This window comes from Ramularia collo-cygni (genome assembly GCF_900074925.1).
Source record: "Ramularia collo-cygni strain URUG2 genome assembly, contig: RCC_scaffold09, whole genome shotgun sequence".
NCBI lineage: Eukaryota > Fungi > Ascomycota > Dothideomycetes > Mycosphaerellales > Mycosphaerellaceae > Ramularia > Ramularia collo-cygni.
This window is the reverse complement of record NW_019716263.1, coordinates 1,087,098-1,109,040: the sequence shown is the minus strand read 5'-3', so window position 1 is coordinate 1,109,040 and position 21,943 is coordinate 1,087,098. Positions and strand designations below refer to the sequence as shown.

The 21,943-nt window shown below is 53.6% G+C and overlaps 6 protein-coding genes; 2 read left to right on the top strand and 4 right to left on the bottom strand.

Annotated features, from left to right (window-relative positions):
* Window positions 1-424: 424 nt before the first annotated feature.
* Window positions 425-5,003, top strand: RCC_06534 (uncharacterized protein; the record flags this gene model as incomplete). XM_023771797.1 has 2 exons in its annotated part: window positions 425-4,328; window positions 4,381-5,003. The coding sequence occupies 2 exons, from the start codon at window positions 425-427 to the stop codon at window positions 5,001-5,003; spliced, it is 4,527 nt and encodes a 1,508-aa protein (XP_023627565.1).
* A 799-nt stretch (window positions 5,004-5,802) lies between these two features.
* Window positions 5,803-7,313, bottom strand: RCC_06533 (uncharacterized protein; the record flags this gene model as incomplete). XM_023771796.1 has 5 exons in its annotated part: window positions 5,803-6,239; window positions 6,402-6,570; window positions 6,736-6,783; window positions 6,874-7,184; window positions 7,247-7,313. 5 exons carry the CDS (start codon window positions 7,311-7,313, stop codon window positions 5,803-5,805), a joined length of 1,032 nt encoding a protein of 343 aa, XP_023627564.1.
* A 769-nt stretch (window positions 7,314-8,082) lies between these two features.
* RCC_06532 (uncharacterized protein) lies at window positions 8,083-10,735 on the bottom strand (the record flags this gene model as incomplete). XM_023771795.1 has 4 exons in its annotated part: window positions 8,083-8,287; window positions 8,338-8,666; window positions 8,724-8,779; window positions 8,833-10,735. 4 exons carry the CDS (start codon window positions 10,733-10,735, stop codon window positions 8,083-8,085), a joined length of 2,493 nt encoding a protein of 830 aa, XP_023627563.1.
* Window positions 10,736-11,131: 396 nt separating this feature from the next.
* RCC_06531 (uncharacterized protein) lies at window positions 11,132-13,913 on the bottom strand (the record flags this gene model as incomplete). XM_023771794.1 has 3 exons in its annotated part: window positions 11,132-12,711; window positions 12,813-12,960; window positions 13,026-13,913. The coding sequence occupies 3 exons, from the start codon at window positions 13,911-13,913 to the stop codon at window positions 11,132-11,134; spliced, it is 2,616 nt and encodes an 871-aa protein (XP_023627562.1).
* A 600-nt stretch (window positions 13,914-14,513) lies between these two features.
* Window positions 14,514-17,479, bottom strand: RCC_06530 (uncharacterized protein; the record flags this gene model as incomplete). XM_023771793.1 has 4 exons in its annotated part: window positions 14,514-14,825; window positions 14,892-16,239; window positions 16,289-16,554; window positions 16,604-17,479. 4 exons carry the CDS (start codon window positions 17,477-17,479, stop codon window positions 14,514-14,516), a joined length of 2,802 nt encoding a protein of 933 aa, XP_023627561.1.
* Window positions 17,480-19,280: 1,801 nt separating this feature from the next.
* Window positions 19,281-21,893, top strand: RCC_06529 (uncharacterized protein; the record flags this gene model as incomplete). XM_023771792.1 has 10 exons in its annotated part: window positions 19,281-19,388; window positions 19,448-19,470; window positions 19,527-19,704; window positions 19,753-20,023; window positions 20,082-20,247; window positions 20,297-20,657; window positions 20,716-20,976; window positions 21,032-21,257; window positions 21,311-21,504; window positions 21,555-21,893. 10 exons carry the CDS (start codon window positions 19,281-19,283, stop codon window positions 21,891-21,893), a joined length of 2,127 nt encoding a protein of 708 aa, XP_023627560.1.
* Between the last annotated feature and the right edge of the window lie 50 nt (window positions 21,894-21,943).

The window sequence follows — 21,943 nt, the reverse complement described above, 5'->3', positions numbered from 1 at the left end:
CATCATCAGCATTCCATCACACGCCTGAAGCTTCCAGCGACGCCTCGGAGTTTATCCTCCTTCCCCGAGCGCTCGCGAACAAGAATTCACCAAAGGGCTGCTCTACTCAGAGCAGCTTCTCGCCATCACGGCTTCGTCGGGGAAAAAGCGCAAGCTCGATTTGTTTGGCAGGAGATCCAGTCCCAGCACGGGCTCCATCCATCGCTCGCCTACACCACACTCGCAAACGGCCGCTGAGGCGGATTCTCATTCACTCGCTGCAAACTCGCGCTCAACCTCGCCATTAGCATCGCCACTGCCCTCGTCACCATTTGATCACCATTCGGCCACGCGAAACACCCCACCACGCTATCTGCCCCCACATCTGCGCGACGAAGTGCTGCCCAGTCGCGAAGACGGGGAAGGCGCGATTGACAGCGTGGACATGACCAGGAGCGACAGTGGCGCGAGTGGTTCCGGACGTGGAGCCTCGGGAGCTACAAGGTCGGCGTCTCCAGCTAAGAGACCTGCATCGGAGATGGAGGGCGTAGAGCAAGGAGAGGCAAACGGTGCGCCACAGGTTCGACAGMAGACACCAAAGGCGCCGTCAGGCCTTGCAGCGGAGTATGATGCAGCATCGACAGAGGACTCTGCCATGTCTGGGATGACGCCTGCGAGTAATGCTGTGGAGGATGCCCAGGACGTAGATGTTTCCACATCAAGTGTGGAGGCTTCGTCTACAACCACAGCTGCGTCTAGCACGGAGTCCGTCGCCGTTGGAACACCTGCGGAAAGCGAAGAGAAGCATCCCGAGCCTACACACAAAGAGCCGTACAACGCGGAGGAGGTCGACGCACAGATAGCTCATGTTCGGAAGCTCTCGGAGAAGCCGCTGGACGAAGGCGATCGAGGTGTCGTCATCTCAAACAAATGGCTGCAGCGCGTTCAGTCGCGAAGCACAGAGGGTTTGGGCAAGCGCGGGTTTCCAAAGGATGCAAGAGAAGGCCCAGTAGGCCCTCTCGATAACTCAGACATTACTCCTGAGAATGCTTTCCATGAGCCAATGCAAGACGCGCAGAAGCAGCACTTCATCCCGCTCAATCCCGGTTACGCCGTGGGAGCGGAGATTGAAGTTTTACCATTTGACGCGTATGGGTATATCGTTGGACTGTATGGCACGAAACACTCCAAGCCCATTGTTCGATACGCTCACAACTCGGCCGAGCCCGGCACTGCCCAAAACATCATCTACGAGATCTATCCTCCAATCTTGACCATTCGCAAAGTGCCTCAACCGCATAGTCAGAGCGGTACCCCTACCGCTAAGCAGACAACTTTGGTGAAACTCCGGGCGAAGAAGGAGCGGCGTGAATTGTATGGGCAGAATTCTCCAGATGACGCCGTTCGTATCATCACATCCAGAAGCGAGAAGATCCAACACTTCATGACCCGCGCCAAGGAAGCTGTCAGCATTCCGCGAACCACGAAAGTCAAGGTCTTTCGTTTGCTCGATCCAGCGAATGTTGCCGTTGATTCGCCTGATACAAGGGCGTCCGGTGTACCCTCGCCGCCTCCGTCGAGGTCGGGATCTCCTACTCAAGGCTCCAGCACATCTGTYCCGAAGCTGGTATTAGACACTGCAACCTTCAACAAGATGAAAGCTGGAGTGGAGCTCGAACCTGTGGACCTCCAAGACAACACTGCCAATGACAAGTACAATGGCAGCATGGTGCTAGGACCGATCGTCTTCGAAGATCAGACGTTGGTGTTTGAGGAGCAACTCGGCGGACCCGGCGGCGGTGAATTCTCATCTGACTCCAAGCCAGGGCTGAGGCTTCAACTCCAGAAACCAAGCGGCTCGGCAGCAACGTCTGGTCGTACAAGTCCAGCGCCAACCGGCATAATGACCAGAGGCCGACACAAGAAAGGCGGGCGTACGCGTGGCACTGTCGGTCTTAACAATCTCGGAAACACGTGCTACATGAACTCTGCCCTTCAGTGCATTCGAAGCGTAGAAGAGCTCGCATTGTTCTTCATGACCAAGAAATACAAGAAGGAGATTAACGTCGACAATCCTCTTGGGCACAACGGGAGAATGGCACATGCATATTCCAGCGTCATTGAAGGCATCTACGGAAGCTCCTCCAGCAGCTCCTTTTCTCCAACAGCGTTCAAGAAAGCAMTCGGAAACGCACAACCAATGTTTTCGGGTTGGGGACAGCAAGATTCGCAAGAGTTTTTGAGTTTCCTCGTCGACGCGCTGCACGAGGACCTGAACCGAATCAAGAAGAAGCCGTACATTGAAAACCCAGACTCCGACGACGCGACAGTTCATGATCCACAAGCCATTATTGAACTTGGCGAGACGTATCGCAACAATCACAAGTTGAGAAACGACTCTGTTGCGATGGACCTCTTCAGCGGGTTCTACAAGAACAAGATGGAGTGTCCTGCTTGCGACAAGGTCAGCGTCACCTTCGATCCCTTCTCGCTGCTCACAGTGCAGCTTCCAATCAACGTCAAGAAGGAGCACACCGTGACGTTCTTCCCAATCCATGGCAGACCAGTTCGCCATCGGCTTGACATCGATAACAACGCACCCTTCAAGGCTCTGAAGGAGTCAATCGCAAGCAAACATCCTGGCGTGGAAGCCAACCGCCTGATCATGGCTGAATTCTTCAATAACAAAATCTACAAGCTGTTCGACGATGCTTCTACGCTGGCCGACGATAATATCGTTAAGAACGATCACATCTTCTTCCACGAAGTTGATGGCGTTCCGACAAATCCAGCGTTACCCGACAGACCATACGCCTCGTACTCTGACAAGGAGGCACTGAGGAAGCTGCCCGCAGATGCCATGGAATCGCCGATGTCTGACTGTTTCGCTGTTCCTATATTTCACCAGATTAAAGGCCCCGGAGATTGTTGGAAAGTGGCAATGACTCCCACATGGATTACAGTCACTCGCGAGGAGGCGAAGCACTACGACATCATCATGAAAAAGATTCTCATTGCGGTGTCAAAGATGACCAGCAGGCCAATACTTCGAGAGTTTAGCCATGAACAAGACTCCAAGGCAGACACCGAGAACGTACGAGAGTCCTCCAGCGCTGACGATGCTGCGGTTGTTAGCGACACTTCCGAGGACAGCTACGTCAACGTTGAGATGGGTACGCCAGCGACTGAGATCACTGACTCGCAAATATTGGCGAATGGTACGAGCGCCATGCAGATTGACGAGCGCGACCACACCGTCCCGGAAGATTTCATGAACCCCTCATATCATCTGTCACCGGCACTCCGAGACCACCTATTCGACGTCTATGTGGGCGGTACTGATGGTAAATTGCATGTCAAAGACGTTCCGAGAGACCGCGACCTGCAATTGATGCTCAAGCGTGTGAAGCTAGCTTCGCGGCGATCGTCTGTGCAATCTTCCAATTCGGGTGGGTCCGGTTCGGACGATGGATCTGCCGAACAGGGCGACGGCGAGGACGACACCAACGACAGTGATGGCCCTGACATTGTTATGGGCGGAGAAAAGTCACAGCCTGTCATTGAAGACAGCGAGAGCGACGATCCGATAATTCGCGATAACGGCCCTGCTTCCTTTGACGGCCAAGCTCGACACGGTCGGGGGAAGAAGCAACGGCAGAAGAACAAGCGGTTTGACAAGAGGCAGCAGAGGCGCCAAAAAGATCAGCAGCGGAAGAACAAACCCCAGTTTGGCAATACATTGCTCAACAACGTTGTTCAGCAAGACGATGGCCCGTACTATGTTCRGCTTGGTGAGGCCATCGTGCTCAACTGGCGGAAAGAAGGATTCGACTCCTTATTTGAAGGCGATTCGCAAGATCCAAAGGMGATGCGCGGCCATCGTACCACCGGCGACGACGGAATTGGCTGTGACATGTTCCCCGACCCCGAGCTCATTGCAAGACGCGCGCAGATGCAGGCACGTAGGAAGAATGGTGTTACTCTTGAGGAATGCTTCACGGAAACTGGCAAGCGCGAGGTCCTCTCAGAGGACAACGCCTGGTACTGCAATCGCTGCAAGGAGATGCGTCTGGCTGCGAAGACCCTGGAAATCTGGACCCTTCCAGACATACTCGTCGTTCACCTAAAGCGCTTCGGCGGCGCTCGTGGCTCAAGAGACAAGATTGACGTCCACGTTGACTATCCAATCACTGGACTTGACATGACTGACAAGGTTGGGAGGAAGGAAGACGGCAAGGAGTACATTTACGATCTTTTCGCTGTGGACAACCACTACGGAGGTCTCGGCGGCGGCCACTACACAGCAATGGCCAAGAACTTCAACGACGGCGAGTGGTATGATTACAACGGTAAGTCTCCATGATCATTTCGCAATCCTGCTCCATGACTAACACCGCGCAGACTCTTCTTGTAACCGGATCAGCAACGAGGACAAGGTGCACTCTGCCGCTGCTTACTTGTTGTTCTACCGTCGTCGATCGGACAAACCACTCGGGCCTCAATACCTTCAGGATCTGGTTACAGACTTCCACGCAGCCAGAGACTCCGCAAATGAAGATGAATCTGATTCGGGGGAAGGGAAGCTCGGCGGCCTGCCTCGCTCACAGCATGGGTCGTCGAGCGCTTTAGCCGGAGTCGGAGCCGGGGTGATGAGCAGCCAGGACAGCAGAGGAGGTGGTGGAGCTGGTCACGGGAGCAGTCTGACGGAGATGAGTAGTAGCGCCACGTGGACGTTCAATGCCTTGGACTCAGAAGACAATACCGCAGAATCTGATGCCGGAAGCACAACTGCTCAGGGAGACGTAGGTGATCGTGAATCTGGATCTCACGATGAGGACCTTCCACCTATCTACCCTGAGGTTTGGGGCAAGGACGATGCGACAGGTTTCGATGGTTCTTCGCCAGGACTTACGCAGCATGTGGAAGAGATTGACACCGACGCCGACGACAACGACCGTGTCGATGAGATTCGCCTRGGTGCACCTTCGTCGTCGCGCTCAGTGTTCGATGGCGGCCTTGATTAGGTATCAGACTGCACGCAAGGTTCGAACTACTCTCGCGGCCTGTACAGCAACGATTTTGAGGTCGACGGCACCCGCTCCTTGCTAGACGACGACGATGACAATCTCCCACCGCTCATCGATTCGAAAGCTTCCTCCACTGGCATCAGATGGAATGGGGGAAAGGCTCAGGGCGATGGTGAACCACATTAGTTGTCTGACTTGCTTCGTCCGGCAGTCTTCGGGGCCTCGAAAATGCATGGCTGCATAGTGTGGCGGTGACGAAGCAGATTATGAGCGTTATGACGGGTATTTTATGCCGATGTTCTTGAAATGGGGGCATTCGACGGTGATGATGGTGCCCGGCGTCATTTGAAGCTCGCATAACGGCATGGAGTTTCTCTCGTTTTTTACGCAAAATGCCCGGCGTGGCAATACTAGCGTTCTCGCATTGTCTCTTTCGCTTTTCGTCGCGAAGGGAGCGCGGGCGTGGTGATGAAGCATGAATATGAATATGCATCAAGATTCTACGAAGAAGCTCAACGACGAAGAGTCGTCTTTCGTTTTCGTTTCCTTTTCTTGCTGTGAACGGTCCACGTGATGCGAAGTTGCCGTCCTACCAAGCGATGTCAGAGATCTTGCTCTCCCTACAACAAGAATGAAACGCGGTCGAAGCTGCCTCCACCGAAGCACATGTCACACTCCGCAAGACATATCGATGTGGCCAGGAAAGCTTGAATTTCATCGTCCTTGGGTTGTACAAAGTAGTAGGAAAATCACTCTAGTATTCGACCACCCGCTCAGCTTATACACTATGCCGTCTTCAGCCGTTCAATCTTCCCTTCATCATATCCCTGAACTCAGCACTTTCCGGATCCTCTTCTTCGGAACGGCGACGAGTCGATACCATCACATCCTGTTGTCGCATGATGGCACCTTCTGGGTCTTTCCTCTTTTTATAGAGTCCCCCAGACTTGAGTTTTGGCGCCAGATAGCTGACCGGCTCGCCTGATTCTTCGTCGCCGGTGTTCCAAGAATCGTGCTGGGATCGCCCACCSTACCAATTTCGGCGGGTCTTCTTGCTCCCGGCAGAGGAGACGAAGGCGAGGTTTCCGGAAGTGTATGGACGTAGCTCGATACTGCTTTGTGGAGGCTTTGGCTGCTGTCGGGTGAGTTTAGACCATATGGAGCGGATCTGGGATGTTCTTGACGGTTGATCTCCCCCAGGCACAGACTTCTGCTGTTGTTCTGGTCTTTGATCTGTAGGTAAGCTATTTGGATCATTAGTGGAAGACACCGATCTTCCAATAATGTCACAGATTTTGTGCCAAAAGCGTTTGAAAACAGCGGCGAGAGCCGGACAGCAGCAGACTATCACTGCAGTGTTGGCTTCCACCTCCGTCCAGATGAGAGCTGGCATACTGCCCCAGGTCGGGTCACTTGTGCTTGCGGCACTGTGCACCAAGTTGCCCATCCTTGCGATGGAGGCGGCGATCACGAAGGCTCCCAGAGCGAATGTGGATATCAGACCGATGCGATCGCTCCGGATTACCTTGAGTTTCCGAATCACCGGTAGTGGGAGGATGAAGACCTGTGAGATGTTATTGAGTGTCACCTCTGGGCCTCTGAGGCCATCCTCGACATCAGACTGAACTGCGTAGGCACGGAGGCGCCCGCGAAGGGCAGAGTTGCTCGTTTATTAATGCGTGAAGAAACATGAACGGTACATGTTCTGCTCTGCCAGCTTCGAACTTACGATTATGTCCATGAAGCTATTGAAAGCAGCATGAGAGAACCAGAATGACTGAGAGTGCATAGTTAGCAACATATTTGGCAAAGGTAAAGGACTGATGTTTGAGCGCGTGGCTATCCTTCAAGAAATCGGCGTACGCACCAGATTATCTGTGCAGTGTCCTGGGACTGTCCGATCCCAAGCGCGGTCAATGGGTGTACACTGGAAGATAGTAGCCATGGTGAAGGCGAATGTACCAGCTCCAGTCACCAAGGCCGTTGCAGTGACCATTTTCTTGAAGTGCTTCTGGTACCAGGCGTGCGGATCTTGGAGTGGGAAAATCCTCAAATATAGGAAGCAGAATGAGAGTTTGGTGAAACCTCCAAGCAGCTTGTAACAGATTTGATAGAGGTAGAACCAATACATCGCCTTCGGAAAGGTAGTAAGTATGTCGACTCTGTGTTTTCCAAATCCTGCAGAGGGAGAGAGACGGAAAGTCAGCAGGTAAATTTTTGTCCTTTGATGTGTCACTTACCATAATGAGCTGCTAGACCGCCGAAGATGGTCTGCACTACCAGTGTGAGGTATGCGGCAGCAACCATGGTATCGGACGACAACTCATATGTGTAGYCAAGGTGGAGGATCCTATCATCTGTCTGGCCAGAAAATGCTCTGCCGAACCGGCGTGCCTGTAGGTGCTCAAACCAGTGCCGTATGGCATTTCTTTGCTCGCCGCGCCTCCTGAGCCTCCAGCGTGCTCTCAGGCGCAAGCAGAAAAATATCGTGGTCACCAGGAGGAACAGCACTGAAATTATGATCAGTGCTGGACTTTGATTTGGGACCTGGTGAGACCACAGTCCTGTCTTGTTGTTTGCAATCATGTTGGCCACGATTGTATTGCTTTGTCGAACGATGTCGTTGTCAGTTTCCGACCTGCTACTAAAGAGAAGAGAGATCTCAGAGGGAAAGGCTGTCCGTGGCAATGCATTGAGAAGTCACGTTGACCCAGTTACACCATTCCTGGCTACAAGAGAAGATCCGCTGATCTGCATCGCGGTCATCTATTGTTGTCATTCTTGTTTGCCAGATAGGGATGATCTGTGGGATCACGAGGTGGAGCTCAGCCGCCGCAGAGCCATCAACATCACATATTCACCAGATCTGGACTTAACAAGGCTGCCGAATGTCAGCCCAATACATTCGCTCGTTATAGTAGCAATGGGGGAGCATGGACTCCAAGCCTAGTTGTGGGCCCGCACCTCGTATAGGGGAAGAACTCAGGGGATCGACCCAACTCATCTGAGAGAACTGAGCCGGGAGCCTGAGAGATTTTGGCAGCCGGGTCTTTGAACAACATCATGGAAGACGACTTCAATCAGGCGGCCAGATAATGTTCGCATCGGCCAGCATTGCTCGGCAAGTTTGCAGGCGAGTAGCGGCTTCCAAAAGGAGCTCGGGCTCTGCATTTGCCAAGTCTTTCGAAACCACATTGAGAACTGAAGGCAGCCCACCTTCTTGAGACAAGACTCGCGGGAGTTGACTTGAATCTTCAACACCAGCACATGTGGTGAGGTACCTACAAGTGAAATTGTCAGAATAGATCGAGGCGTGCGTAGCGATACTGACCGGCAACACATCGCTTCATCATCCAGAGCCTCCAAGTATTGCGGACCAGAAATCCCTGTCACGAGTTGCGATGCTGAAGCGTGTTGATATGCCCACATAATCAACGCTGCCAAATACACGGCCCAAGGTCGTAGGATTATTGAATCATTCCGGCAAGAGTACTTTATCGAACTTCGCTCATGAGAGACAAGGCCATGGTAGGTTTCTTGTCTATGAGCACTTGGCTTGACCAAAGTCTCGTAGAGTAGTCTTGTAGAGTGCTGAACGGCGTGGAGAGCAAGTGGACCTTGTGACCAAACCCTCATACGTTGCAAAACGTTCAAATAGTCCTGGTCTCAAGCAATTAGCGAACAAACTCAATCGAACTCCAATACCCCGACGCGTACATGTTTGGATACCTTCCTTCCGAGCAACCGTATGGATCCCGAGAATATCTGACAGTCTGCGAGACCCGTCAGATGCCGTCCCCTACGACGAGTTTGAAGCAGAACTTACCAATAAGATCGGCGTGCATTGTCATTTGTGCTAAATGCAACAACACAATAGCAGCATCCGCATTTTGATCCGCATTTCCATGTACACCATCGTTTTGGAGTCCCACAGCCTCGTCAAAACTACTTCTCCAGTGACCAAAAGCATTCAAGAGAAGTGATCTCCAGCGCCCTTGCTCTCTACTAGATGGCGCATTCTCCAGGAATTGCAGGTGTTTCTCACGCCGGTTGATGTGCCATCCTACGCTCAACAGGCCAGCCATAAGTAGCATACGTGCTCCTGAATGTGTTTGCACGTGCTGCGCATGTAGACTTTGCTTCAGTCCTTCCAAGAATGAAATTTGTCGTACGCCGCACACTTTCAGATCCCCATTGAGTCTCTGGACTTCCTCTGCACTTTTCGCTGTCCAGAGAGACTCGTCGCAAGGGAAGTTCGTCCGAATCTCGTATGGCGCCATATCAGCAGCATGTCCGTACATAGAAGCATGCAATGTGTCCATCCAAAAGGCTGTGAACACGACTCGGTTGAACGACTCATTCCCCACCCAATGTACCCACCAATTATCGACAGCTTGAGATGCATCTCGCTTGGTGTTGCTCCTCTCACCGGACTCCGAAAGTCTATGCAAGAATTCGCCTGGTGGTATTATATCGTCCGTTTGTCCAACAAGTGGACTGCCACGTCGAAGAAGCGTCAAGGTCGAGGCGTGATGAATGTGAGCTCGTTCATGCAATCGCCGAGTAGACCACTGCTTCTCGTAGAACTCAAGCAACAATAGAGTCTGGGCCACCCATAGCTGAACAGGTGGCTCCGCATCTTCGTAAGTGAAGATCTCCCATCGTAGGTGCGTGATTATGAGGTCCGCCAACTCTTTGTACTCCACCAGATAACCTTTTGGCTGCGAATTCACCAGATCGGCAGCCCCAAGAGCGATAATCGCGAGAAGCAGCAGCAGATGACAAGAGTTGCTTGTAAACGTGGGCTGGTGTACTATCGATATTTGTGCACTAACTTTCAGCCAGTAATTTTCGATGAGTCTGTCTAACATCTCAATGGTTAGATTGGGAAAGTCGCCATTTCTCATGAGGAGTATACTCTCATTATCTCGGACAAGATGTTGGCCACGCTGCTTGCTGAGAAATTGCATCAGCACCGAATGAATCTCTCTCCTTCTACGCTCGGATACGCAGCCCTCCAGTCTATTGCTGGGAAGATCCTCCAAATCGAGAACCCTAGAGCCAGGAGTCCACGTATAATTGGAAGAGTACTCCAAACCAAAGTCTAGTGATGGTCCATTCGTCAAACTGAATCCCTCGTCATACGAGCTGGGGGCATCGAAGAGCCAGGCAGCGAAATTATCATTGTTGTGTGCAGACGAGTCGTCGATGAGAGGGTATGTAACTGGAACACAGCTCAATCTTGGAATATCGACTCCATTCCCAATATGACTGGACGATGCCGGCTGAGACGAAGCCGCGGCTGGGTTTTGATCGCGTCCAGGCTCTGCATGCCAACTTGGCTGTCTACTCATAAAGTCGTTGTGAGAAGCTTGATCTGGAATGGAATCACTACCGCCTGACTGGTGAAGATCGGTATTCTGCATTTGAGAGGTGATCAGCTCCGAACGAGCACTTTTATACTCCCGAGGTATGCCAGAGGAGCCTGGGTTATGGCGAGCCTTGTGCCGCGCGTAGAGATCAGCACGAACGAAGGTGAGGCCACATCGCGGAATCTCACAGAAAAAGATCTTTTCGGGAGCATGATTGAGTGTGTGTCTTTGGAGATGCTCGGCCCTGGAATACCGCTTCTCGCAAGCAGGGTATTTGCACTGGAATCGGCGGGCTTGGCCAGCTCTGCTGGCACGAGGCCTACGCTTGGCCGGTGATACTTCGATCTTGTCGTCCATGCCAGATCTCCAGCGCAACGATGTTGCGTCCGTATCGTGGCATGTTAGTCCAGCGTAAGTGTGACTGTGTCGGAGGTAGGTGATGTTGTTGAGACATGTGGGGCCGAGGAAAGGCAGGTGACCCGGCTAATAGTTCTTCCCCAACGATGTGCATGTGCATGTACATTCATTTCGATACTGTTTTAATTACGTTCATTAACTGCTGCGTTGTAATCGTACTTCTCGCACAGGCCAATATGGCAGTGATAGCTCGCATTGTCGCACTACTTTCAGCCACGGAGAGCAATTCTCGGCAGCACTGTACTGCACAAGCGATCGCTATGCTGGTGAAAACGACCTCATCTGCAATGCAACGRAAACGCATACACGGTGCAAATCTGCTTGCCGTTCCATCCATCAGCCGTCGGCAGGTCCACCACGAAGAGTCTCGACCCTCTGGTCGAGAACACGCAGCAGACCTATGGCCGACGGCTCCCCATCTTGAGGGTCACCCTTAGTKACATCAAGCAGCAAGCAGTTACGCAGCTCTTGCTGGAGGGCGACTGCAACTTCAAGCGGCGTACCCGGTTCTGCAGCAGCCTTTAGCTCCAGCAACTCTCGAATGGAGTCCGTGGCCCAGTCTTTAGACAGTCCGCCGACTGCCACATCAGAATTAGTGTGCGGCGATGCAGCTGCTGCGCTCGGACTCGTAACGCTGACGGCCGGATCCCCGGAAGTCTCCGTTGGGTACGCGGGCTGCGACATGCGACTCTGTGGCTCATTTGTGATCGTATCGTAGGGATTGCTGTGCTGTCCGGAAATTACAAACTGCTCTGAGACATCGCGGGAATGCCTTGGCTCGGTGACCGTCGGCCAAGAAGAAGGATGCAATGATTCGCCATCTTCATTCTCCCGCTTGACAGTAATCGCGGCTCCATCTTCGACTCTCTCCGACTTGATAACATCAGAAAAACTCTGATCGAACTCGGCTTGCTGTCCAGAAGCACATATGCGCTTCCACTGCTCGTAATCGAGCAGGACGGTCTGGCGTATTGCCGACGGTAGATGAATGCAATAGATTTGCGGGTGCGTTGAGGCTTCTTGCTCACCCAGATCTCGAAGGCAGCCAAAGCAAGGAGCCGTCAGCATTCGTTGCATTGTCGTCACTCGATAGTGACGAGCAGGGGCAGAAATATCGCTGAGTGACCTTGTTGTGTCTAATGACGGCTTGGGAAGCTGGGGACGGTCAAATGCGAGCTCTGGCACGGCAAGTGGAGAGTCATGGCGGTACACTGATTCCTGGCGGAGTTGCTGGCGCGGGAAGTGCGAAACATGTGGCCCAATCTGTTGTGGTCGACCACTGGGGTGGCTGTAGCGCTGGGCCGATAGCTGCGGCGTCAGGTGAGACTGGTCCAACATGGGCTGCGGATTGAATTGTGGCTCTTGTTGCTGGAACAGTTGAGGCGCCATGAGACGTTGGTACTGGTCGTGCATCGGATTTAGCTGGAAGCCTTGCTGGTACCGGTTGGTCTGGAAGATCTGTTGATATGCCTGATCTTGGAAATTTTGCTGGTGCGATTGGTCGAGGAAAGTTTGCCGGTATAATCGGTCCTGAGGTTGATACGGCTCTCCCACGAATTGCCGTGGAGGATGATCGTTGTATGACATCCTGTGCCGATAATCTTGGTAGACAGGCAGTGGATTGCTCATGCTTTGCTGCTTCGCGAACTGTGTCTCTCTATGAGAGGCAAGGCATACCCGGCAAAGCTTTCCTGGAATGTTGGCCGCGATGTCATTGTTGCAAGATGGCCGGCTACAGCTCCGGATAGGCGTTTTCTTTGCCGCTTGCTTTGGAGGTGCTTGTTTTGCGGATGCGTGTGATTTGCAGTGGTTTCCACGCTCGCTTGGTGGAATTAACGCATTGCAGTTCTGGGTCTTACAGTACCGCGCAGGTACTGTGCCACGCTTACAGCCCAGGCACAGTAGATCAGGATCACCTGGCTACCGTTAGTCATTTGCCACCTTCCAGGCATTCATTCATGATGCAAAGCGACGCAGAGTCGTCAGAGTCCTGACGAGCAAAGCTGATGAGACGTACCTTTTTGCAAGACAATGCGGCAGTGAAGACCATTACATCTCTTTCTCTCACCAAGCTCGACATCAAGACAGACTCTGCATAGATCGCCATCAATTGCATCTGATATGCAGTGTGTGCAATTGCTCGATGCACAGCGCCTCCTCTCGTCCTGTAAAGTACTAATGTTAGCACCCGATCATGACATCTTCAGCCTCTCGAATATGATGTGCTTACCTCGGGATGCCGGCCTTCTGCACGATAGCAAGCTTTGCACCGATCTTTACCAATATCCGCCATGTTATTGCATTGCCTTTTGCCGCAGCGGGCCGACTGACTTGGATTTGCCAGCGACTTGTTACTGGCCTCATTTCGAGCGATCTCGTCCTGCAGCTTTCGCTTGTTGGGAGGGCGAAGGGCGAGGGCGGTTGAAGTCAGCGTATCAAGCTTCGGCACCTGCCGCAGGCCTCTCTCGTATGACCGATCAATTTCAGAGGTTCGATGGGCGTGAGCGGGACTGCTCCTGCCTGGCCGATAGGCATCTATCTCGCTCAGATAATAGCGGCCACTGGGCCGGTACGCATCCACAGCCACCGCCACCCCACGGTCCGTTTCTGGTCTGCGAGAACGAGAGACGCGCGGTGGCGAGCTTCCCAGCAGAGCAGTGGCGGACTGTCTGGTACGCCAGCGCCCGTCCACCTCTTCCGTCTCCCGCTCCAGTTTACGTGCYCGATTCTGCTGACGCTCATCAAGCATGGCAAGGTGGGCAGCGTATGGATCATTCTCTGCTCCCAGCATGGCGGGACCGACAGACTGGCGATCAGAGTACCAATTGATGTCGTGAGTTGCCTCACTGAGGAATGAGGCCTGAGGGTTGCTGAGGCCGAGGTTGCCGGTTTGGAGCAGCGAGTCGTCGGCTTCCGCCGCTGCCCTGACAGTGTCGCCTCCAGCGCGAGAGCCAATGATGTCCCGGCACTGCTCACAGAGCTTGTCCTCAGTGCCCGAACAGAGCATGTTGCGGCAGTTCTTGGTCTGGCAATACCGGGTCAGGATGATACTTGGCCTGACAGATTGCGCATCTGTCGCCGTCCCGGGAATGGGCACGGCGGACATGAAAGCCGCCATCGGGGGTGTGCGTGAAAGTACAAGCTCTCGTGATTGCGGACAGGGTTGCGCGATGCGCGGGAACAGAGTCGCAAAGTATTGGTGTTTGCTCAAAGATCAGCAGTGTGRCGAGAGTGCGGGAGTGGTAAACAAACGGCGGGAGTGGTAAAGTAAACACACGGCGGGAGAGAGGGCAGCGACTAGCCGCACCTGCAGCTGACCGTTCAAACGAACAGCACATTCCGTCTTGTAAAGAAAGTTATGAGACGAGACAAGACACTTACAAATGCACCCTTTTACGCAGCAGAGATTTGGTTCAGTAGCTATAAAAGCCCGTTCCCAAGCCCCATTATTACTCTTGCTCGGTCCTTCCGTAGAAGCATGCAGGGATGCCAGAGATTGAAGCATCAAAATCAAAAAAGCAGCAGCAGGTGTCTCCTCTCACACCAAGTGCGCAATGCGAGCCATATGGAGAAGCGTAGTGCCATGACCCACAAGCGTCAGCAGTCTCTCTCTTCACTTCAGGCATGTTCCATCACATCTGATCGGCGGTAGGGCCTGCCAACAAGTACGCGTTCAGCCCAACTCAGACCAGAAGCGAAGTACTTTTGGCATTTACTGTCAGGCAGGACCACGACGTTCACCCACCTGCACACCGCCGCCCATCATCGAGGCCGCTGACTGCGTAGCATGATGCTGCTGATGACCACCACCAAGACCAAACAACTGTGTAGGACGCTGCTGTGGGTACGTACCCCAGATGTCGGGCGGAGACATCGACGTCTCTGATGCGGACGGGAGAACTCGTCCGTTGTCATCGCGGACGGGAGAGATTCTCTGCTGCTGGCCATAGACGTTGAGTTCCGGCTGGTAGGTGTTGAAGTCTTGGCTGTCAAGTGGGTGTTCGAAGAGGTTGTGGCCGATAAAGTACAGCTGAGGCTTTCGTTAGTGAATCGATCATGGATCACGCACCGCCAGCGAGCTGCACGTAGAACATACCTCTTCGTGAATTTCCCTCTTGAGCTCACCAATGCGTCGCACTCTAGCCCTCAGAGTTTCCATGCCCTGACTTGTGACGGTTGGCTGCATCGACTGGTGCTCAATAATGTGCTGCTCTGCTGCCAATGTGAAAAAGTAGGCCTTGAGCTGCAAGGGGCCCATGTGCGTAATCTTGTCGGATTGCCATTCCGGCACAGAGCGGTACGTCGTAGGGATCTCATTCGCTGGCTCAAGTCTCGTGCCGTGTGGGGGCGGTCGGTGAGTCGGCGTGGGGAGCTCGTCGTAGCCGTCTCCACTGCCGTGGCGCATGTGGGCATCGTGGGTAGTACGCGCGCGGGAGCCAAACGAGCGATGAGCCTGAAAGCCGGTATGAAAGCCGAGAGAATTCATCTGCTGGGAATGGTAATTCCAGGAATTTTCAAAAGGCGCGGGCTGATATTGGGAGCGTGCCTCCTGGTGGGCAGCAAAGATGGCTGCTTGTTGCAGCATGGCGACTGGCGGAGACTGCTCGTGACCCATGGGATGAGATCCAGCAGGGTGAGAGGGCTGGATGCTACGCGAAGGGCGGCCGATCACGGCTTGAGGGCCGCCACGACCATTGAAGCCCATGCCACCGCGGTTGGCTGATGGGTGAACGTGTTGAAGTCGAGTGCTTTGGAGCGGATGCTCATCGAAGACGGAGCCTTTCTGGTCCGACGAAGTAGACGGTAGGGCAGAAGACTTCGTACCCGGCACCACCATCAGCCGGCCGTCCTGTCCCATGACGAACGACACAGGAACACCAGACAGCAGTGCGGCAGTGTCGGCAACCGGCGCATTCTTGATGTCATCCATACTGAAAGACGGAGCAGTGCTCTCCTGGTCAGTCATCGGCTTGTGGGCCATGGTGCGGTTCGTTGAAACCGTCCTGCCGAAATTGGCTGCCGTCGGCGTGGAATCATCTTCTACATTCTCACGGACAGCAGTAGCTGCTTCCGGTCCCTGACCACGCCAGTCCGGAATGCCCAAACCACCTCGAGACATGCCGCGACCGCCACGAAGAGTCCCGCGAGTAGTGAAGCTACCGCGGCTCCGCTGGCTAACGCTTGAGCGTGTATCGGAATTGCCATCACCTTGTTGACGAAAACCCATGATTCCAAAGTTCTCCGGGTAATTGCGGGGATAACCAAGAACACTTGCAGTAGAGGGAGTTATAACATACCGTTCGATGACTTCGCGGCCAGTCTCGCTGGGGAAGTTCATTCCATTCCACATATTTCCCACCGGATGTCCGTTGTGGATTTGTCTGATGTCGTTGAAGTGACTGTAAGCCACGTCTTTTGCGAAGATCCATGTCACTGGGATGGCGCTGCGCATATGTTAGCTGTTACACGGAGGTTGTGGATAAAGCAACATACCCATGGACTTTGTTGCCCTCCGGGTTTTCTGTCCAACCTTCGATGGATCCGGCAGGGTCCCAGTCACCGACCATCTCAGCCAATCCACAAAACTTCTTACTGGCATTGACAGAAAACAGAAAGAGTACCTTCTCGTGCGCATTCTCGCGAGCCTTGTAGACGGCCATGATCCTCTCAGTGACCTTTTCAATCGCTGCGTACTTACTCTCGCGGATGGATGCAAGTATATTTTGCGCATGATCAGTCTTGATGTTGACGATTCGAGTCTGTAGAGGTCAATATTTTCTTCCACGCGCGCACAATTCGAGGACTTACTCCTGGAGGCATAACAAATTGAGCTGGGTTAAGCTGATTCAATGCGTGCAAAGCACCTGCATAGGATTCTTCCCACTCTGCTTTCCAGTCCCTCAAAGCGTGGCGAAGTCCCCGTGGGTTGTCGGCTTCCGTCCATGTCTCAGCCGTGRGTTCGACCTGCTTGGAATGGTCCTTCAGATAGTCCTCCGTCAGGCCTGTCGATATCTCGGAGCTGCTAGGCTCTGTGAATGCACCAGAGGACGAGTCATCCTTGGCGGACGCTTGGCGATCGGGCAAAGCAGGGAACCCCGTCTGCGGCAACGGGGCAGTGGCTGCTGACGGCACGGTCGGCGCACATGTAGGCGCAGCAGCTTTGTGATACTCCTCGGTCTGTGTGAAGTGGACGGCGGTCGCTTTGGTGCTAACAGCGGCGCCTTGCGTACCGCTGAAGCTGCGGGGGGTGCTACCAAGACCTTGGACTGGCCACGTTGTTGATGTCGATGCAGACGCTGCCACAGCAGTGGGAACGGCGGACGTGGCGCCGCGCTTGTCCATGAAGCTTTGCCAGTTTGCGGGCGCAGCGCCGGCGGTCTTGGGCGCGATGCCGACATTTTTGTTCGGTGGAACAGCCGCCATGGACGGAGCGTCGATTGACAACGGCGGAAATCTGCGCAGCGATGCTGGCGCGCCGGCGCTGGTGAGAGCAGGACCACCGTGTGAGACTCTTCGAGGCGTGGACTCGAGCGGCTTCACGGCCGATCCAAGGCCCGGAATCGTGCTCCACGACTTCCCACCGCTCGGATGTTCCATCGTTGGAGTCTGCTGTACATGTGACGCGGCTGCTGGTGTTGAAATGGGTGCAGGTGGCTGCCCGCCGCTGTCGGGTGGTTCCGACATGATTTGGCAGATGTTGTTGTTGTTCGTCGGTGGAAAGTGATGGAAGACTCATTGTTGCTGTGGAGGCGGGCACCGTGCGCTTGGCATCTCCGCAAAAAGGGTCCATTTCTGCTCTCCTGGTCGTTTGGAAATTTGGCGATCGAAACTCCGCGGTGTTGGCAGGGCGATTCGCTCCGCCGCGGGGAGTGGAAAGACCTGGCTTTGGGCGTACTATGCCGTAATGCTACGTACGATATGGGCCTAGAATGGTTGATTTTCTAGGATGGACCTAATCCACGAGAACTCGAGGCGTGGTTGGCCATTCCGCGCCGACGAAGTGAAGTGGGAAGACCTGACGGAAAGTTGAGTGAAGTCGGCGTGTGGAAGCAGTACCTTTATCCATTGAAGATTCTGCACATGAATGGCATTCCGGCAGACTCCACCACTGCTGTCGATCTTTGCTTCTCGGTAGAATCATATGCTGGAGAGACATGCTCATGCTGGGCATAGCCATGCGCTGGGCTTCATTTTTCGATCCTGGCCCAGTGCCAGTGCCAGTGCCAATGTCTCGGCCGCATTGACTCGCCCACGTTGATGCGTTGATAACATAGTGAACCTTACTGCATTATATGATCTCAATCTCGTCTTTTCCAGCTTGGGGTTGTTGCATAATCGGTCTTAGTCATAGAGAGATGCAATGAGGCCGGCATGGCACCACTGCGTTCGCAAGGAAGAAGGAGAACAACAAGAGAGACACTGTGTGACAATGTACTGACACTCGAAAATGATAGCGCCGGGCTCGTACGCCGCAAACAACCGTCGCGGTGCTGCGGGACCCAGAAGTGCTGCTCGCAATGCTTAGGATGGGCGAGGTGAGGTTGATTCACGCCGATTCCGCCCCGAAAGTCAAAATTCGAGATCCAGACAAACAAGACGTGGGACACTAGAATGTATTGAGCCTGCATACAGCACCGCTTCCAGCTTTCCCCGGATGTCCATTCGATGCATGACTGTAGCTAGGTACCTATGAGACTCGAGCTTGGTTGTCGTGAGCAGCTTGTGACTGCATAAAGATTTGATAATCCATGAGATGCGAGCTATGTTTGATCATCTGTCCAGGAGTTTAATCTCCCAAGGTCCAAGATGGATATTTACGCCTTGCTAGTGACATCGTCTTCTATCTCTTCTTTCCCACCGACATTGTACTTGCGCATCCAATGATCCACGCGACGGGGTCCTGAATAGTAGGGTCAGAAGATTGTTCGATGCAGCCCAGCACTTGCATGCACGAAGAAGACTTGCGTCCAGCGCAGACCCGGCAAGAAACAGCAATTCAATCGTGGACGCGCTGACGAGTCTACTGCCATTTGCATCCATCTCTTCGTAATCGTAGGACGACACGAGGTTTGTGGCAGCTGTTTGTGAGGCCAGAAGGCTGCAGCATCATCGGAAGCTGGCTCTTTTCCCCCCCTCCTGGCTCTGCAGATATGTGTGCAAACGAGCTACTAGGTACTTTCCCTGCTCGCTCAAAAGCTTGTCTCCACAGCTCCTGCCGTCTCTAAATTGTGTGAGTTGCTCCTTCCTCCGTCGAAGATTCGAGTTGGAGCCGGGTGCCGGCGCTTGCTTCCACCTCGCCTCTCATCTTGACCGGAACAAACACCCACATCTAGATCCCAGACCACATCTCGCCCCACCTCTCGCCCTCCAACTACTACTACAACGCCGCGCAATGACCACCGGTACTCGTGAGCGTAACTCCTGAATCATTTCAGTGTAGCTAGACGGCTCGCTTGAATCCAATTACTACACCGCATCCTCAGAGATGCCCGCAAAGCAGATGCAGAAGACGCGCTTGGCGGCGACGACCACGAAGACTGCCATAACCCAGAAGCAAAGCCTCGAGATCGTGCAGACACTGATACATGGCGGTGTGAGTGCTCTTGATGTTCAGAAGTGCGGAACCCAAATCATGCTAACTTTTGCCCCCAGCTCAGCAGCGTGACTTATTTGCGGTGCGCAATCGAGTCTTCTATCCTCCCATACTCCAACATCATATTGACATGTCCAGATCCTTGTTCGCTGAGAAGGCTYTCAGCGATCAGCTCTACGAGCTGAGCTCTCGTGTCCCATCCTACCGAGACTATGCAGACGGAAAGCTGCCCAAACGCTCGGGCGTGAAGCAAACACAAATGCAAGTCTTGCGTCGAGGTCGTAGCCAAAGAGCGGACAAGTTTCTTGACTGGCTGGTCAGTTGTCCGCTCCAACTTGCCATCAACTGTACTGACATAATTCAGGAGGATGTTGCTTTTGTTGCCCTCAAGGACGGCACACTCAGGGCAGTGCAGGTTTACGTTCACACCGACCCCGAAGACCGTGAGAAGGTGGTCGAGACATACACATTCACTGTCAAATACCACACCAACCACCCCAATGGCCAAACGATCGCCGGTCTTGAGGTTGAAAGCCCCGGCGGCCCTCCGCTCACTGTCGAGGCTACCAACCTTGCCTTGCAAGATATGCTTCGTGATATCATGCATGTCTGCAATCATCTTCCTGAGCTTCCAGGCAAGTGCGATCAAGAGTGGCGGAGTAGAGGGAATCGCTAATCTTTCTGTCCTTGCAGCCAAGCGGTATATCTCGATGACTTTGCACTATACAGAGGACATTGAAGATGGGCACCCACCGGAAGGTTTCGAACCTAGCAACTCGAATCAACTTCGGTTTGCATCGGCGGATGGATGGGCGAGAACCACCTCGGACGTCAAGAAGCTACGCTCTGCGTTTCACAGGTACTGTTCTTTCTGTATGAGGCCTGGCAAACACTGACGTGAAGTTCAGCACCGCTCTGAAAGTGACCCATCTCCATCAGCCGGTTTTTGATGGTATGTCATGCATCATGCAATCGACTCGAATTCCCACGGAGCTCGAATACAACGACKCCATCGCAAAAGGAGCAGAGCTCGGGTCTGTAACAAACTCTGAAGCAGAAGATGTGACCATCACCCCCTCGACCGTTGTTCCCAGCGAGCTTGGTACCGTGACCGATGGTGGTATTGCGACTCCGGTGGCTACCGCGACGGTGTTGCATGTTCAAGACAGTCAAGCTATGGTATCTGAGAACGGCGACACCCAGACAACCAATGCACCGCGCATGAAGAGTGCTCTCGGGGGGTTCATGCTCCCTGAGAGGCTGACACAGGTATGCCGCTCTCGATTTATCAACGTATCTGATGTTTGCTAACAATTTTTTCGGATAGGGCGATACACAGATTCAGCAACTTATGCGCCCGCCACCACCGCCGAGAGGGAAGTCTGCGTCAAATCCGTCGACATCTACCAAAGTCGCCGCATCAGAGAAGATGCTGCTTTTACCACAAGTCGCCAACAAGCTGCAACAGTCCAAAGCAAAGCTACGACAGGCCGCACTCAAGCTTGCTAGGCCGGTTGTGTCTCGGGAGAAAGGTGCCGATATTGTGATGTGCCAGTGCGGACATCTGGAAGAGGAAGGTGGAGAAATGGTATGTTGTCGCTGGAGAGACAAGTTGTTGCAAACCTCAGCTGACAGAGCTCCAGATTGGCTGTTCGTACTGCGACACATGGCAACACTTTCACTGTTACGGCTTCACAGGTCCCGATGACCCCCGTGTTCCTGACGACCATGCGTGCTACCAGTGCTTGCTCGCTGGTGAGGATGAAAGTGCGTTGTCAGCGTTGAAAGAGCTCGCTCTCAAGCGCCGCGGCATGAGCTTCGCCCTTCGAATCGGCCTGTGGCGGAAGGGAAATCTGGCCAAGGAGATGAGTGAGCGATGGCATCCCCAAACATTTCCGGCGCAAATCACTAAATTTGAACAGATGTTGACGCTGACGTCGGTCGCGGCATCCACGATTACTTACGCACGGAAGGCTTCGTGGTTAATGTCTACAAGTCTCACAAGCCAGGTTTTGCGGCCACTGGAAAACCACTCTTCATTCCGGTGACAGAGGGTCCTGCTCACGAAAAGCTCATTCGGGAACTGTTTGATCCGCTGCTTCACATTGAAAATTACGTAGGTTGAACACCATGGTCATGCTTTTGCACCACGCTAACCGGGAGAAGTACACCACACTCGCGCCAACGCCCTCCGATTTCATCGAACAGCAGTTGTACGCGCTCCGGCCTGCAGACATGCCGGCGCCTTCAACGCCYCATCAAAAAAAGAAGGGCTCTGCGACTCCAGCCTCGAACCTTGACCTGCGATCATCCATGACTCCATACGAGACTCCTATGCTCTCTCATTTCCCATCCCGCAAGCGCTCCTCGGGTGAGCACGGCATCCACGACACCCCAGCCAAGCGTCGCTCAGTTAGAACACCGCTGAATCACCGTCTCAAAGCCATTCAGACAGCACTCATTCTCAACGGAGACGGCATGTCTTCTAGCCCTGCCAATCGGTAAAGGTCTCAGTCGGCGGCTGGCTTTGGGTTGCCTCGATGGTTTTAGCAATT